At 38.7% G+C, this 18,881-nt stretch overlaps 1 protein-coding gene across 4 annotated transcripts; it reads right to left on the bottom strand.

The window, feature by feature from the left end:
* Positions 1–668: 668 nt before the first annotated feature.
* LOC139938059 (peroxisomal sarcosine oxidase-like) lies at positions 669–13,149 on the bottom strand. 4 transcript variants are annotated; one of them, XM_071933422.1, is made up of 9 exons: positions 13,064–13,149; positions 12,398–12,517; positions 11,045–11,193; positions 9,881–10,094; positions 7,852–8,034; positions 5,852–5,986; positions 4,227–4,385; positions 3,728–3,803; positions 669–3,296 (listed from the first exon to the last, which is right to left on the bottom strand). In XM_071933422.1, exons 2-9 carry the CDS (start codon positions 12,497–12,499, stop codon positions 3,166–3,168), a joined length of 1,149 nt encoding a protein of 382 aa, XP_071789523.1. In that variant the 5' UTR covers positions 12,500–12,517; positions 13,064–13,149; the 3' UTR covers positions 669–3,165. The 4 variants fall into 4 exon arrangements, with proteins under 4 accessions (XP_071789523.1, XP_071789521.1, XP_071789522.1 ...); XM_071933420.1 differs by having other exon boundaries at positions 12,398–12,605; positions 13,064–13,142; XM_071933421.1 differs by lacking the exon at positions 13,064–13,149 and having other exon boundaries at positions 669–2,088; positions 3,119–3,296; positions 12,398–12,668.
* Between the last annotated feature and the right edge of the window lie 5,732 nt (positions 13,150–18,881).

The raw sequence follows: 18,881 nt of genomic DNA, 5'->3' as shown, positions 1-18,881 counted from the left end.
CATCAACACGAGAAATTCCCTTAAAATTTACACTCGGTGACGTTTCCTCTAACTCGGAAAAGTACTTTTCTTTTAAAGAGCTTTATGATTATATAATCATGCTCATCGCTCGGCATTTCTGATCATCTTTTTTAAAAAGGTTACAATTTATTTCTAATTAGGAGCCAGCAACTGATCTAATTCTCATTATTGAGTTTTTTTTCCGGCAAAAAGAGTCTGGAGTAATTCGTCATATTGAATTGAATCAGCTAAAATTAATTGAAAGAGGGGCACTTTAAGATTGAAAAGGTGTGCATTTTGACGAAACAACAATAATGTCAGATTTATATAGTGGTCCGACACCATTTTGGTCACTTTTTGCGGGGTACAACATAAGGGACATAAACAATCTCTATTAATTTCTATACAATGTGGCAGCAGGCAAGCGATCGGGTCATGTTGCAATTTTGATGGAAACACTTACAACTAATCATGAAGTGCGACCTCATGTGACGTCTGCAAGACGAAGTAAAACTTTATTACAAACGTGTTGGGGGGGGGGGGGATAGATCACAGTATTTTAAAATACTGTGCTCATTATTTTGTTTCAATACCCGATCAGATAATCGATATTTCATTACCATAAATAAAAAGGTGGCAAATAAAATTGTATAAATTACTAAAAGCCATCATGAGTAGAAACTATTTTAATTACATAATTTGTAATAAACTGTATGGAAATAGTATACAATCACATAGTTCAATTTCAAATAAAGTATGTAAAATATAATAGATTTGTTTAATAGTACTGACTTTGGTATTTCATAGAGCTGCTAAGCACATATAAAACAGGATCACCAGCTAAACTTCCACATGATTTTTTTGAAGGATAAGTAAACAATAGCTGAACACTAGAAAAAAAGTAGTATGCAACAATAGTGTTTTTATCAAGGAAGAAATTTCATGCTAGGCAATTTTTGTGTGATTGACAGCTCTATGAAACGGCCTTGGGTCTGGTTAATCTTAGGTTCAATAAAGGTTGCTAAACTTTTGAAAGTATTTTTGTTATTTAATTTTAAAATGTAAATGTTTTTTATTCTTGTGTACCTTTTCTATGCTGATGTAAACCATCTTAATATCTGTGAATTTAAAATACTTTAAAGGCTTATTGCGCAGTACCCTTATAGCATTTTTTTCTGAAAATACCTCAGGCGATATACAAATGTATCATTATAATTATTAAATATTTTCCCAACTTCCGTAGGGATAATTCTAAACAGCACATTAAACCTTTTAAAAAATATTTTGTTTACATATAAAAGTATTACTATTAACATTTACTATCATTAATTGCTATTATCTTCCCTAGAGATTATTCTTAAGGGCCCATTAAACAAAAATTTACAATGACAATTTTCTGTTTGAAAAACAAAGAGATCTTAAATTAAAACCATGCTGATGATACTGGAATTGTTTGTCGCTAAAAGTGATTACTTTTGTTTGTATAAAACTTGTCAAGTAAATTAAACTGGAATGACATCATAAAGTTGTGACCTTCTCTGGCAAAACCTGGAAGTTTTTACACTCGACATTTATCATATTATGTTTATTTTGTTTTCTTTTACCCATACAACAATTAGTGTTACTCAGTACTTTCCCCCGAGTCCTGTGAAAATGTGAAATGATATCGTGTAACAGCTATGAACTATTATACAAATGATGACTGCTTCGAGTGCTATGGTTAAAACTGTGACTCCAGTTTTAACCATTGCACGAGTAAAAGCAGTCAATATTTGTTTTATAACACCCCAAACATTTCTAAATACTGTACTATTATTATTAAGTTACAGACCTGAATGCTACAATCCATGGACGACCAGAATACAGATAGCGAAAACTTATACTGTGCTGCATGTAGTGTCATGTAATCCGAAATGGTTTCAGACTATTAATTTATCATCCTCGTACACGCAACGGACGTCTGGGTACTGCATGCTGTGTGATAGTCTTTGGACTAGCGCACGACGAACAGATGCACTATCACACGGCAAACCGATACACTCTCACACATCCGTCGTCTAGTAAAAGTAAGACATCATGTGACGCGTTCTAAACCAGTGAAAAGGCAGAGTTATTGTTGGTAAGGGGTGTTATAAAAAATTTCACATGTTTGTCACCAACTTGTTCTATTATTGTGTTAACTTGGGGGTTGTGTTCGTGCACTGCATACTTGGTGCTTTCCAGAATCCTGTGGGTAATTTTTTTAATTTTAAATTCACAGTCATTTACCTCGGTGGGAAGCGAACCCGAGACCTTAACCATAAAAAGCAAATGTCCTATCACAACTAGAACTCAAAGCTCTCAGCAGCGAGCAACACACTGACTTGTAGTGTCAATTTCCAAAAAACGACACCACATCCCACTTTTGAAATTTGAGTCAAAGTTAAGAATTCTAAAGAGCCAGTCAGTATCTTTGGTGTAAATAAAAATTAGTACTTTGCATTTAAAAATCAAGAATTTTTAAACACATCAGTGTACACTGGGATGGTGTTATTTTTATACCTTTTGGTTCGGCAAAGAGAGATGGAAAGTTGGATGGAGTTGCAAATATTATTTGATCTACATTGAGGTAGCCATTCTCTGTACATTGATGAGTTAAGAATTTTTTTTTACAAATATTAAAGACACTGGAAACATTTGGTATTTGTCAAAAACCAGTATTCTCGCTTGGTGTATCACAACATATGCATAAAATAACAAACCTGTGAAAATTTGGGCTCAAATGGTCATCGGAGTTGCAAGTTAAAAACACCCTTGTAGCACCTTGTAAACCCTTAACCAATTGGTACTCAAAAATTCATCACTGCAATAACCTATCTTTCTGAAAGTTTGTATATACTCAGCGCCTTGAGTACCTTGTTTGGTAGATACGTACGCTATATAAGACTTCAATATTATTAGTACTTCATGTGCTTTCAGATGCATAATAAAAAGGCATCAGCTGAGGTCTTTTATTATTTGCGTGAGAAATTACTTCCTTCTCAACAACTATGTTACCTCAGAGGGAGCCGTTTCTTACAAAGTGTTATACTATCAACAGATATCCATTGCTCGTTCCTAAGTAAGTTTTTATGCTTACCATTATTTTGAGTAATTACCAATAGTGTCCAGTGCCTTTTAAGGCATCTAAAGCTTAGCTAGTGGGCCGTTGGGGAATCGAGACAGTCTGAACATTGAGAGATCGTAGCTCGGCTTTGTTCCCATTACTAATTCGCTGAGTACTTTACCAACAACCGGAGACAGCTTGAAACCATGACCTGGAGATTAAAGAGAAGACCCATTAAGCAAATTTGAAGACTTGCTTTAGGAGAACAAATGTTGCTGTGATAGACTAAACACAAGATTACAACATTGAGGGTTATTTCTTAAGAAACTACAATTCTATGGTTTGACCTTCTCTAATCTGACAACATCAAGACTACTAAGATTAAGTGTGTACAAACATGTATTAAAAATCTTTTGAGGGAGTGTTGGCACTGGAAAGAGCCAGTTTGATTTTGACGTTTTTCAAACAGTTTACTCTGCTCGTCCTCAGGAAAAAAAAAAAGAGAAAATCCTTTTCTCCTGAAGACGAGCAGAGTATACTTTTCAAAAACGCCAAGACCAACAGGCTCTTTTTAGAGCCAACACTCCCTCAAAAGACATTCTATACATGGTTAAATACAAAAAGTGCACTACCGGTACCTACCTGAAAAACCGCAGCCTATAACTATATTAGGATACTTGGGATGAGTGTCCAGATAAAAACTCTCATCTGGCGTAAACTGCAAGAGAGAGAAAAAAAAAACAGATATCCTGAGCCTCAACCTAATAGACAAATTTATCCGTGTCCGTGGTGGGGGGGGGGGGGGAAGCAAGGAAGAGACACATTAAGGGGCTACTAAAAGCTATTCATCTCAGGTGGCAAGACGAGGATGGCTCTGAAATCAGGGGGGGGGGGGACACAACTGGGTGTAAAGCAGTGGGTCATAAACCTTGTTTACTGGTTACCCACTGAATCTTCTGGCACTCAGCCATGAGACACCACTCTATTTCTTAAGAATTATATGTGTTAAATGTAATATGTTGTGGTACAGTTCCATTGGTTTGCTCACTTATAGCATTTTTATCTGTCTAGAAGGCGCTTTATAAATGCTCTGTTGTATGTTTGTAGTATTAAAAACAGATAATAGTATAAGCTTCCTTACCGAATAGATACATCTCTCCACGATAGCGGGCGTATCATGTAAGCCAGGAAAGAATTTCTGAATGAACTTCTTGATTAACGCCTCTCTGAGCTGATGGTCACTGGAAGGTGCGTCCCTAGCATCAGGGTCTATTAGTTCATGCTCATTGTGATCGCACACCTAGAAATAGCAACAAAGTAATGCACAATGAGACAATGTCATTGAAGGCACACGCTGCCTTGGATCAGGCGTGTTGGTCTATGAAATATGTTTAAAGGAACACGTTGCCTTGGATCGGTCGAGTTGGTCTTTGAAAAGCGTTTGTAACCGTTTTTTATAAAATACATATGGGTAGAAAGATGTTGTAAAAGTAGAATACAATGATCCACACAAAACATGCCTCGAAATTGCGTGGTTTTCCTTTTACATCGTCGACTAACACGTCGGCCATTTATGGGGGTCAAAATTTTGACCCCCATAAATGGCCGACCATGTTAGTTCGCACAGTAGAAGGAAAACCACGCAATTTCGAGGCAAACTTGTGTGGATCATTGTATTATACTTTTAAAACATCTTTCCAACCATATGCATTTTATAAAAAATGGTTACAAACGCTTTTGTTTTGACCAACTCGTCCGATCCAAGGCAACGTGTTCCTTTAAAACCATTTGCTATAGAATTCACATGGTTAGAAAGATGTTTTAAAAGTAGAACATCAGGATCCACACACAAAAAAAAAACGCCTTGAGACTGCACTTTTTTCCTTTTACTACGGCATGCCAACAAGGAGTCAAATTTTTGTATCCACAAAATGGTTGAAGCATTTCATAGACCAACTCACCCGATCCAAGACAACGTGTCACTTCAAGGCCCCAAAGTGCACAGCTTTGTTCACGATGCACAATTGAAAGCCTCATTACGAAAGTCACCTGTTAAAAGCAAGGGGAGGTAGTGCTTTCTACCAGTCAAGCTTCTGATTGATGATACCCAAGCCTACATCCGTATGAAATGTAAAGGGGGTAACCCTGTTTCAGCCCTTGAAGTAGGTACACGGCCCCTGGAAGAACAAAATAAAATTGTACCCCATACCTTGAAGTGGCCTTCAGGCCTTGTGTGTCTGGCGACGAAAAACTATAATTTTAACTGGGGTGCGTTTTCGGGCTGTGTAACCAATAACTGTTTAAAGCCATTATACACTTTCGGAACAGAAACAAAAATAAAAGTTCACAGATTTACAAAACTTACAGGGTTTACAGAAGGTAGTGGTAAAAGACTCCTCTTGAAATATTATTCCATGAAATGCTTTACTTTTTGAGAAAACATTAAAACAATTATCAATTCTCGTTAGCGAGAATTACGGATTCATAGTAAACACATGTCATGACACGGCGAAACGTGCGGAAACAAGGGTGGGCTTTCCCGTTATTTTCTCCCGACTCCGATGACCGATTGAGCCTAAATTTTCACAGGTTTGTTATTTTATATATAGGTTGTGATACACGAAGTGTGGGCCTTGGACAATACTGTTTACCGAAAGTGTCCACTGGCTTTAACCAAGAGCCAAATCAATTGAAACAGTTATTGGTCATGATCGCGAAAACAGTTCCCTGATACAAGTACAAATGATTCAGATCACAAACATATACCTTCACAAGTCCAGAGTATTCTTCACTTGGTAAAGCATAGTAATGGTTTCCTGTTCCATACGCAATGAATACAGGGAAATTATCAAACTGGCCGGGTATCTTCTCTTGCCAGTAGCACACATCTAATCTCCACACCTGAACGAAGTCATGAGGGTAAAGAGACAGGAATATGAAACCTTTGTGGTAGCAATGATGATAATAATAGTAATAATAATGAACAGTTTTTAGATAGCGCAAAATAACAATTAGTGCTTACAGGCAGTGGACACTATTGGTAATTACTCAAAATAATTATTAGCATAAAACCTTACTTGGTAACGAGTAATGGGGAGAGATTGATGGTATAAAACATTGTGAGAAACGGCTCCCTCTGAAGTGCCATAGTTTTTGAGAAAGAAGTATTTTTCCACGAATTTAATTTCGAGACCTCAGATTTAGAACTTGAGGTCTCGAAATCAACCATCTAAACGCACCAACTTCGTGTGACAAGGGTGTTTTTTTTCCTCATTAATATCTCACAACTTCGATGACCGATTGAGCTCAAATTTTCACAGGTTTGTTATTTTATGCATATGTTGAGATACACCAATTGTGAAGGCTAGTCTTTGACAATTACCAACAGTGTCCACTGCCTTTAAAGGAAAAGTGAAAGAGTGAAACCAGGACTATTGAATACAAAAATAACAGAAAATACAGAAAGAACTACAAAATGCATACAATGTAAAATACAAGTTATTTAACAAAAGGATGAGTCTTCAAATTAGAAACTAAAACTGTTCTACATAGGAGCTTTTTTTTTATACTACTAGGGAATGAATTCCAGAGTTCCAGAGATGCAACCTGAAAAGCGCTTTGCCCATAAGCTTTGGTGGTGGCTGGAAAAGGAGTGAGAAGATTTTGTAACCCAGAACGAAGAATTCTAGTAGGGCAATAGTCTCGGATTAATTTTATGAGATATTAAGCTACATGTATACCATGTTTGAATTTGTATGTTGTAACTGTGGGGTGTCGTGGCCGAGCGGATAAGAGCACCGAATTCAAGCTCTGATGCTTCTGTTCAGCAGAGTGTGGGTTCGAATCCCGGTCGTGACACTTGTGTCTCTGAGCAAGACACTTAACTATAATTGCTTCTCTCCACCCAGGGGTAAATGGGTACCTGTGAGGGCAGAGATGGTTCTTGTGGTTGATTTAGCCGAGTAGCGCATATTAATGTTGCACAGGCTGCATACTCCCTACCAGGGAGCTGAGATGGTTTAAGGAGTGATTTAAGGCCCAGTGACCAGGGGTAATAATGTGAAGCGCTTTGGGACGCCCTCCGGGTGTGAAAAGCGCTATATAAAAACGGGTTATTATTATTAATATTAACTAAAAGTTTGAAAATTATTCTCTGTGTAACTGGTGACCAATGTATATTCTGAAAAATTGGGGAAATGGATTCACGTGAACGAGTGTGTGTAACAAGTCTTGCAGCATGATGATGTCGTACGCTATGCTGTTTTCGTTCCGAAGTCCGTAAGCCAGTTTAAAGCTGGGTCCTCAGCCAGGTGAAGGGCTTCAATGTCACCATCAAGGTGAGAGAGTGGGCAGTCAGCTATCATCCGGCGCATTGTCTGGGGTTCACCACAGTCACAAAGCGGAGTAGCCCCACTTGTGTAGGCTGCTGCAGCATGACCCTGTGTCAGTACGGAACCTCAATACTTAACGGCAGTGGACAGTTTTGGTAATTACTCAAAATAATTATTAGCGTAAAACCTTACTTGGTAAAGAGTAATGGGGAGAGGGTTATAGTACAAAACATTGTTAGAAAAGGCTCCCTCTGAAGTGACGTGGTTTTAGAGAATGAAGACTAGTCTTTGACAATTACCAATAGTGTCCAGTGTCTTTAAGAACTGGGCCGGGACTACTACTGTTACTACTACTACATGTGTAACCTTATCCAGGTTATCTCTGATTGTCGTAAATTCCACAGAGAAAACTTCTTTTTTTGTTTCACTACAAACCTTTAGTGGAGGATCAAGCCCAAGTGGTCTCAGCATCTTAGAAGCCCATGGTCCTGGTGTCAGAACAACATTCTTGGCTTGATGTCGTCCTTTGTTTGTCACTATGGTGACAATGTCACCGGGTATGACCTGAAGGACCTTCTCCGAGTCTCTGATTGTGCCACCATGCTTTAGAAACTGGGTCTAAAAAGGGTGGATAGGAAATAATAATAATAACAAACAGTTTTTATATGGGGCATATCACCATTACCCCGATAGGTCCCTATACGCTGTGAAGGGAAAATCAACAGTTGTACAAATTGAACAGATATATTTTCACTCGGGTTTTGAAATGGTCTGATGTTTCAGCCTGTTTAACAACCTCTGGAAGACTGTTCCGTAACCGAACTGCTGCATTTTGGAAAGAGCGGGAAATGTACGATTTGGTTTTGATAACTGGAGGATTCAGAAGTGATTGATTACTGGCTGTTTGATACTTCTGAGATACTTTGAAGATAAGGGGCTAAGGGACAAAATGGTGTCAATGTAATAAACAATTAAGAGAAAGTGACAAAATGACAGCATGGCAATAGTGATGATAAGTGACAGCAAGTGACAATACAACTAAGACGGGGCAGTTATGCCTCTGCAGGGAAAAATAATCTGCAATTGGAATACACAACAGATTAACTTTTTTGTGACTACTTTTTTTTCCCATAACCACAGTAATTCGAGGTGAAAAAAATTCTGAAAAAGCATATCGTACCCAAAGTTGTACTTTTTTACAAAGACATATTTTATTGCCATCAATTTTCAGGGTCATTACTAAACACGTACAGACCCTTAAATTAAAGAGAAGGCACACATTCGATAATCAATCTTTAAATTAATGGTAACAAAAAACCTTTGGCTAGACGCATAGAGCGGCATTTGATAATATAAATTTATTCAGAGAAACAAAATTTCACTTTGAAGTGATACCCGCAGTAATTTGAGGTAAAACTTGTTTTCAAAAAGCATATCTATCCAATGTTGTACTTTTTACCACGACAAATTTTATAGTCACTAGCAAGCCTACATACCCTTTAATTACAAAATCGACTTTAAGCCATTGGACCCTTTCTGTACAGAAAAAAAAAATAAAAGTTCACAGATTTACAAATAACAGGGTTTACAGAAGGCAGTGGTGAAAGACTTCTCTTGAAATATTATTCCATGAAATGCTTTACTATTTGAGAAAACAGTAAAACAATATCAATTCTCGATAACGAGAATTACGGATTTATTTTAAACACATGTCATGACACGGCGAAACGCGCGGATACAAGGGTGGGTTTCCCGTTATTTTCTCCCCACTCCGATGACCGATTGAGCCTTAATTTTCACAGGTTTGTTATATGATATAGAAGTTGTGATACTCGAAGTGTGGGCCTTGGACAATACTGTTTACCGAAAGGGTCCAATGGCTTAAAAACTCACCTCTTCACCATTTACCACTAGTTATTCTTCCATTGGTATTTCTTTTCCTGTTGGTTTCTACTTTTCCTATCCAGTGCATAGGGACCTTAGTGATATGCGCTATTCAAATGCAGTTTATTATTATAAAAGGCAGTGAACACTATTGGTAATTACTCAAAATTTATTTATTATCATAAAACCTTCCTTGATTACGAGTAATGGGGAGAGGTAGATAGTATAAAACATTGTGAGAAACAGCTGAAGTGATGTAGTTTTGCGAAAGAAGTAATTTTCCACGAATTTGATTTCGAGAGAGGTCTCAAAATCAACAATCCAAAAGCACACAACTTTGTGTCTCGCATCTCCAATGACCAATCGAGTTCAAATTTTCACAGCTTTGTTATTTTATGCATATGTTGAGATACACCAAGTGTGAGAAGACTGGTCTTTGACAATTACCAAGAGTGTCCAGAGTCATTTGTAATGAATTACAGTATTGAAATAAATGTTCCTGAATGAATGAATGAATGAATGAATATTATTATTCAGTTAATTCGTGAGACTTTTCTCATCCCCCCCCCCCCAATCATACCTGCATGGCTCTCAAACAGCTATCAGCCAGTAGAATACCCCCATCGTGCTCTATGATGCCTTTGGTATCCGGGGCTACAGAAACTCCAGGGTATTTACGGCATATCTCCGATGATGTCAACGCAGTGTACTTGTGGTTTATGCTGTCCAGTGCTCCTTTAACCATGTTAAGATTGCTGTAGGGTGGCTCATCAATGACCAGCAAGCCCTCTTTTCTACATTGGCAAGGAGCAAATTCAAATGATATTTTAGTGATTTTTTTATTGACATTATTAGAAGAACATTACAGAATTGCTAAGAAAAAAAACATTGACTAAGACCACAGATTTACATAAAACTTACACGGTCTAATGAACATGATAGTAGAAAACATCCCTAGAAATATTTCTGTCTGAAATAAAATAGTTCATGAGAAATAAAATATTTGATGAGAAATAAATAAATCTGATTTTCCTGTTTGGAGCTTATTGCTTTGAGAGTGTTTTATTTCTTCTTTTTTAATTGATATATCATGCCAGAAATGTGTTTTGTTTTTCACTTTTTCCCGTGACCCAGATGGCTGATCGATCTCAAACTTCTAGAAGTTTGTCAGTTTATGGTGGATGACATAGAGTGCCTACACTGCCAGCAACTGCTTTGTTAGCAAATACCGTTTCTGTAATGTTCCTTTTAAAACGTGTTTTTATTTATAGTTCATTTATATACATTTAATTACTCGTTTTATTACTGTACTACACCCAGATGTGCGAAGGCAAAAAATGAAAGCAGTACAGCTGTGGTTTTATCTGATGATCCTAAATTACATTAGCCTCAACACACGATTTTGGGCTAGTTTTTTTGGGATGGTAGATTACGGAGTTAGTGATGATAAAAATTGCATCCCTCACAAGAGAAAATAAGGCCAAACAAATACAAAAACATGTTTAACATTCTGCATTTTTGTAAAAAGGAAGGAGAGGAGGTCCCTTTTTTTCTTTTTCCAAATAACCATAGAAGGGCTACTTTTTAAGATGGTAGCCAGATTCTTTTTGGTCTAAAATAGAAAAAAAATCGTTTTATTTTAAATTTACTTCTTTCTTCGTATCGTTTCAAGTTTTCAAAAAAACCAACAGCAGGCGGCCTCTGAAAAGTGAGCAAGCGGGGACGATAAACATAATTTATCAACCTGTAGAGCTTGGTGTTGCTGTCTCGTTCCAGCTGAGCCCAAATCTTGAAGCATTCTGGCATCATCTCAGAGAAGTGTTTCTGAACGTAGGCATAGCGGGTGATGCGAGAGTGACCGTGGGAGCTGCCTCTGCTATGTCCGAGGGGAAACTGTTCATCATTCATCATGAAAAGTAACAACGGAGAGAACAAAAACTGAAATTTATTAAAAAGTCAAGTTTCCTATGCTATTTGGAGGATCACTAGAACTATGAGGTTCTTCCATTATAACGACCCATTGCACAACGTGTATACTATGTACACGCGTATCTCCTGTCCGCCACTTTTGGGGTTCAAAACATGCACAAGTGGTTACACGCCCATTCATTTATGCAAAAAAAATGTCCTAGATTCTTTTGTGCACATTTTGACCCCCTGTGCACTGGGTCTGTATTTTACTGGAATGCACTTCATTATACAGCAAGGGCTATATATATTGTAGTGGGTCATCACCTACTTGATTTAAACCAGAGGTAATTTTTAATGCCCGTTGCTGTGCTGGGCCCATCCTAGACTTGCGGACAAGTTGTTAAATGTCTGTCGCTGTGATAGCTTTATATATCTCCCCACGATATTCTCGCGAGACTGCTGAGCTGCTGGCACCGCGAGACTACTGCTCTCATCTCATGGTGTGGTCCCATTATATTAGAAGTTGGCAACCAGCAGTTTGCGTGAGAGTCGTGAGAGCACGGCCACAACTCGACTATCTTACCGCAGCAGACCATTTTGTTCACAAGTTTAGGCCTATCCGTAAGGATCCACCACCAAAGTGGGAAAAGTTTTTCATTCGATATGAAATAATATATTATTAGTATGTAATTTACCTCAATGAGATATAATATCCCTTTTTGTAAAAACGAGTGAAAAAGTGGTGCCGCCATACGGAAAGTTTATTTCGGTTTTGTCCGCTATCGTGAGACGATAGCGGACATAACTGAAATAGTTCTAGGAGTATCCCCAAAGGTCCTCATAGTCATGTCACATGCCAAATAAATGCAATGCAACTACGTCCGAACAGGCCAGCAGAATCCAATACTAATTTAAGCTTTCCACAATCAATCACAGTCAGAAGTGCCCATTCAAATCTTACAAGAGGAAAAATTGCTTTGCCCTGCAAGAACAAAATTTGACAGGTTCACACAAAGCAAAGCCAACGTGCTCCAATGATGATAGGTCTGGTGATGATAGGTCTGGAACGCCGTCTGAGCATTAGAATGCAGAAACAATATGGATATAACCATGGAGCCTCCATTGGAGGTAGATATAACAAGGCCTGGGCCCAGAGAGTCAATCAAGAATTGATGTTTCTTCTTACCTGCTCAATCAGGAGTGTTTTGCAACCTTTCAGGGCAAGTTGATAAGCAGTAGACGAGCCCTCAATACCAGCCCCCACAACCACACAATCCCATTCCACCATTTCGCCTCACAGACGTTGCTGAAAACGGGGGGGAAATGGATACAACGCCACTACACACTCACATGATCAGCATAGCTCTGAGCTAGCTGAGTGACAACATGTTGACCTATATATATTAAAGGAACACGTTGCCTTGGATCGGTCGAGTTGGTCTTTGAAAAGCGTTTGAAACCGTTTTTTATAAAATGAATATGGGTAGAAAGATGTTGTAAAAGTAGAATACAATGATCCACACAAAAATGCCTCGAAATTGGGTGGTTTTCCTTTTACCTCGTCGACTAACACGTCGGCCATTTATGGGGGTCAAAATTTTGACTCCCATTAAAATGGCCGACCATGTTAGTTCGCACAGTTGAAGGAAAACCACGCAATTTGGAGGCAAACTTGTGTGGATCATTGTATTCTACTTTTGAAACATCTTTCCAACCATATGCATTTTATGAAAAACGGTTACAATCGCTTTTGTTTTGACCAACTCGTCCGATCCAAGGCAACGTGTTCCTTTAATAATTCCCAAAAAGTAAACAAAACAATCGTTGACCGTAAAGTCCAAACTCGCTAAACCTTGACAGAATTTATGGTTGCGTTCGTTTAGCTTCGCTGGGTTGACGCCGGCCCAGTGAGTGGCGTTTTCTTTGTCAAGGACGAACGTGGGTAATGATCTGCACACATTCGTCCTGGAAAAAAACAAACGTCACACACAAAAACAGCTTGGTCGGCTCTCAGCAGCAGGGACGAACGCACCCCAGATTATGAATTATTCCCGTAGACCATGGCGCTGTATTCCTTTTGTCGAACTTTTGAACAGCACCCAGTAAATTTCGAAAAATAAATAGATAAAAATACTGCGCCCAGTTGGTCAAGGTTCGTTCCGCCAGGGGCGTCAATCCGTCTTAAAGTGTGGGGGGGACATAACATTTACGGCGTGGGGTCCGGGGCCCGCTTTAGGGCCCCGGAATTTTTTTTAGCCCGTAGATGCTCTCTGGTGCAATCTAGTGAATCTGAGGGGTGATGTTCCCCCCTCTCAGATGTTTGAATTAAATGCCTATTTCAAGCTATGATGCACCTATTCTTGCTATCATGGTTATTGTACCTAAAAGCAACTCAATTATAGCTTCGTTATATCAATATTGTTTCTGCATTCTAATGCTCAGACAGCGTTTCATCCCTATCATCACCAGACCCAAGACACAAGTTTTATGGGGCAAATCTGTCAGAAATGGAGCAGAACATCTGTAAAATGTGAGCAGCAGTATCGAACCTTTTGGGTTGACAGCATCTTCAAGTGCGGACCTATGAACCAAGTTTTAGGGAGTAAACCTGTCGAAGAGTGGGCTCACGAGTGCAAAACCTTTATGGCATGGGTCCGGGCCCGCTTAAGGGCCCGGGAAAATTTTGCATTCTAGATGCTCTAGATCCTCAAGAGGCATACAGAACGGAACAGAACATCTGTAAAATGTGAGCAGCAGTATAGAACCTTTTGGGTTGACAGCATCTTCAAGTGCGGCTCTATGAACCAAGTTTTACTGTCAAATAGTGAGCACGTGAGTGTGAAACCTTTACGGCATGGGTCCGGGCCCGCTCAAGGGCCCGGGAAAATTTTGTGTTTTTAGATGCTCTGTGGTGCAATCTTTAGGCCATTAAGCGGCCAAATGGCAAACGAAACAGAACAATGAGCTGTGTGAATATTTGTGTTCCAGTGCTCCACAGTTCCTCAGTGCAAAACACGATTTGCATATCATAATAAAGGTAGTCAAACGACACGGGGAACATTGATACTGTGTCCCCTACCCTTCGAAAATGGGGTGGGGTGGGGTGGGGTGGGGTGGGGTCGGGTACACGTCCCTTCCGATCTTTCAAGGGGGAGGTGCAAATCTGTCAACGATGGAACATGCGTGTTAGAAGCCTTTACGGCTCGGGGTGCGGGCCCGATTAAGGGCCCGGGAAAATTTTGCATTTTAGATGCTCTGTGATGCAATCTAGGGCCAAGTTAGAGAGGGGATATTGTGTCATCCTTTGCCCACAGGATTAATGTCCATATAGGGACACAGGGTTTCGTCTTACACAGTGCGAAACTTAGGCTTCATGATAAAGGTGGTCAAAAAGGTGGGGGGGGGGGGACATGTGATATTGTATCCCCCACCCTCCAAAAGGTGGGGGGGGGGGGACATGTCCCCCTGTCCCCCCCCCCCCCCCCGATTGACGCCCATGCGTTCCGCTAGGTAGAAATTAATCGTCGCAAGTTCAACTATGGCGCGCTGGAAGAGGAAGGTTCAAAAGAGGATGATTCAAAAGAAGTTTGTGATATCGGTCGTCGAGTCGCTATGTCAAGGGGGGCGAGAGGAAAGCCGGGTAAACTCGGCAAAACTCCCCCGTGCGATGTGTGTGGTCACAGGCCGGCTGTCTACGTACAAACCACCGTTCTTCTTTCAATGTTCAACCCTTTTCTCTTTGCCCACCTTTTAACATAAAAAACACCGCCATTTTCCCCCTCGTTTCAAATAATTTGTTTCGCACGTGTCATTGCACCGTCTGTCGTGTTAGGCTTTGTTTCAATTCAAATCAAGGTCAACATTATTTTTCATATTGGTGAAGAGGGAGAATAAAAAATACATTTAAGGACATTATTTTAGGTCAAAGGCGATCCATCTGGTTGAGAAAAATAAATCGCAAGCATGCTCATCTGAAATTAATTACATTAATTTTTTTTTCGCGGGGGGGGGGATCCACAAAGCACATAATAGGCCATTATTATACAATATTTGTCAATGATATTGCAACAAAACAATTGAAAAAAACAAACAAAAAAACGTTTAAGTTTGCTTGCTAATACTTCCTTTATTAAAATTTCTGAATCAAGCAGCATTGTACATTGTCGGAAAAAGCAGCAAATGAAGCTGGCACAAACCGGAACATTTTCAAGACCATCTTTAAGATTGGTAATTAAGAACAAAACAAAGTAATATTCCAATTGCAATTGTTTGTGGCCAGTAGGCCTTAACAACCTTCCAAAAACAATATTTCTATCTAACAAAATGCCATGCAAGTTAGAAAAAGGTTGTAAATATTTAGACCCATTTGTTTATGTAGCACACCATGTAACCGATTATAAGGTTCTATGATGGAGAAACATGAACTATTTCTGTCTAATAGCGCACGTGTCTGAAAGTAAATTGTTTTAAAAGTGGATGGTTGTTATTTTATTGACTAACACTGTTGACCTGTATATTATGGCCCTCCTGGCATGGCTTTTCCACAATATCCTGCATTCCCCTGTTTTTTCCAAGGGTACAATTTAAAAAAAGAGGGGGAGGGGGTGATATGACCTTGCTTAAAACATCCCTGACACTTTATGAGAGTATTTTTCGAACTTTCTTTCACTGAAGTGTGTATCCACCGTACCTCACGGTGTCATTGTGAGAACCTGCAAATACAACTAAATATACTCTTCAAAAAAGAAGGTAGAAAAGAAGAAAAAAATGATGAAAACATCTCTTGAAACTGTTTTTTTTCTCTCTCCAATTTCAAATAGCTAAACAATTAGATAATTTATGAAAAGCTTTGCTTTGAAATTTATTTTTGATAAAAGGAATTAAAAAAATTGACTTTGCTTGGCATTGACAAGGTTTCATTAAAAATAATCAAAATTTAAGTATTTCCTCTTAGTAAACATGTCATATAAAATACAAAAGTGATAAAAACCAAAGTTCGTGCACAAGATCATGAGTTCTAAACAACAAGGGCAACGGAAAGGCACTGGACACTATTGGTAATTACTCAAAATAATTATTGACAGAAACCCTAACTTAATAACTAGTAATAGGGAGAGAGGATAGTATAAATAAAACGGTGTGTGCGAGTTGGCTCCCTCTTAAATGACATAGTTTTTGAGAAAACAGTAATTGTCCACAAATTTGATTTCAAGACATCAAAGTTAGATTTTAAGGTACCGAAATCAAGTATCTGAAAGCACACAACTTGTGAAACAAGGGCGTTTTTATTCCATTATTCTCTTGCCACTTCGACGACCAGTTTAGCTCATTTTTTCACAGGTTGGTTATTTTATATGTAATGTTGAGATACACCAAGAGAGGAGACTGGTCTTTGACAATTACCAAGGTGTACAGTGTCTTTAACCAAAAATTTGATTACATCTGGATTTGAACTCGGCCCTCCGGGAAAGGTTGCAGGTTCAAACCAAACCCAAGTAAATTAATGTTGTCTTTGTTCAACCCCGGAATGAAAACCTCAAAGTGTTACACTACTGAAACTCTCGTCTCAGATGAAAATATTTGGCACAAAAATCAACTCAATCAGGATTTGAACCTTGATAGTATAAAACATTGTGAGAATTAGCTCTCTCTGAAGAAACCGAGTGGTTGAGAAAGCAGGACAGTTCTTTTCAGAACTGAGAAGTCTACCGAACCTCCGTTTATCTACTCCGCGGCAGTAGAATAAAGCAAGACAGTTCCCTAAGAACAACTCTACCTGGCAAGTAGATACACACCAAATATACATTGATACCTCACCATGCAATGCCTCAAATCCTATATAGGTAATTTCTCACTCAAATATTTAAGAGTCCCTGCCTGTAAGAGTGTACCAAGTGGTGATTCATGGGTTCTCAGATCTTCTTCTAAAAAATTAGAGTGATACATCATCATACCAAACGAATAAATCCAAAATTTTAGTTTGCTGACGCTTTCGGTTTTGGAGTTACCAGTTATCAAAGTTTCGACCTAAAAGCCCTCGAGAAACGAATAGTACATTCCCTGTAAACACAAAAATGTGCGCCAAGGTCATCCCAACAAAAGTAAAACATTTTTTGAAACCTCCAGTTGGGCTTATAACAAAAGTAAAAAAAAAAAATTGGGATCTCGTTGGCGCATCATGTTACGCGCACCTGAACCTTTGACGAACAGTGCCCTCGTGCCATTTTCAACGCCTCATAACTCAGCGCGCCTATAAGTTCCCATGAATTAAACAAGTTCAAATGAAAGAGCTTGCATCCCTAAAACAAATTTAAGTGCAAAGTGCGTGGGATCTCGTTGGCGCAGAGAGATAATAGAGGTCAAAGTTCAAATTTTACCAATATATTGCGTTTTTGCACCTCCGTAACTTCGCGCGCCAACAACAAAAAATTGTTTTTATGGCAACTAAGTATTGGAACAGTTTTCATCTAATGACAAATGAAAAAAGAATCTTGGGATCTCTGCATCTTGCATGTCAAAAGATTTTTTGAAAATTTTCTAAAGTATTGTCATTCCACACATTTTGGCCTAAATTGGGACAACATTCACTTTTTTCATCACTGTAAGTATCTGTGCCAACAAGATCCCACCAATGTTTTCTTGTATTTGGTTAAGTTGAGTGTTCCTAAACAGATTTCAATTGAAAAATAATTGGGATCATGTTGGCCCACCAATATAACAAAGGTCAAAGGTCATATGAAACTACACTACTGCCTATTTCGGGCAATTTTACGTCGTCTAGAAATCCACGCGCCAATATGATCCCATTAAATTGTCTGCATTTTATGATTATATAGATTCTCAGCACACATAAAAAGCAAAAAGCTAATGGGATTTGAGTGGCGCTAACAAATATTACAGATCAAAAGTTTGCAATACATGCCTATACACATTGTACCATTGCTGTGGCAACCGAAAGTGAGAAATATCCCCCAATTTGAAAATGTTGGCAAACCATGAAGGGGATAGGTCTCCAAAACGAATTTTGGTCAAGAGATAGACTGGACTTGTTTTTACAAATGGTGTTAGTTTAATGTTGGTGGGTAACTGTTGCCAAGGTCAAAGGTTACACAGAATATGGGTGTTTTTTATATTTCTGTCAAGAGCCAACTTCAGAGCCTTTTCAAGATTTTATTTAAAGAACAAGGGCTCTATCCTTTCAGTTTGGGACAGCCACTTATAATATCTAGGCACATATGGTTGTCCCAAATTAATTATAGAGCCCTTCCTTATTTGATAAAATGTTGACAGGGCTTCGAAGTTGGCTCTCCACAGAAAATGAATTACAAAACACCAATATTTTCTGTGGAGAGCCAACTTCAAAGCCATGTCAACATTTTATCAAATGAACAAGGGCTCTATAATTAATTTGGGACAATCACATGTGCCTAGATATTATAAGTGGTTTTCCCCAACATAAAGGATAGAGCCCTTGTTCATTAAATAAAATCTTGAAAAGGCTCTGAAGTTGGCTCTTGACAGAAAATATCAAAAACAGCCATATTCTTTGTAACCTTTGACCTTGGCAACAGTTACCCACCAACATTAAACTAACACCATTTGTAAAAACAAGTCCAGTCTATCTCTTGACCAAAATTCACTTTGGAGACCTATCCCCTTCATGGTTTGCC

Source organism: Asterias amurensis, chromosome 6 (genome assembly GCF_032118995.1).
Source record: "Asterias amurensis chromosome 6, ASM3211899v1".
NCBI classification, from domain to species: Eukaryota; Metazoa; Echinodermata; class Asteroidea; order Forcipulatida; family Asteriidae; genus Asterias; species Asterias amurensis.
Note: the sequence above shows the minus strand (reverse complement) of the source record. Positions and strands in the feature narration are given on the sequence as shown.

Bases quoted from the DNA above. Each gene is read 5' to 3' on its own strand.
- LOC139938059 (XM_071933422.1), bottom strand. From the start codon at position 12,499: ATGGTGGAATGGGATTGTGTGGTTGTGGGGGCTGGTATTGAGGGCTCG. The intron at 8,035-9,880 runs GTATGATTGGGG...CACCCTTTTTAG, and splicing joins GCTGTTTGAGAGCCATGCAG to ACCCAGTTTCTAAAGCATGG. The intron at 3,297-3,727 runs GTAGGTACCGGT...TTTAATCTCCAG, and splicing joins TATAGGCTGCGGTTTTTCAG to GTCATGGTTTCAAGCTGTCT.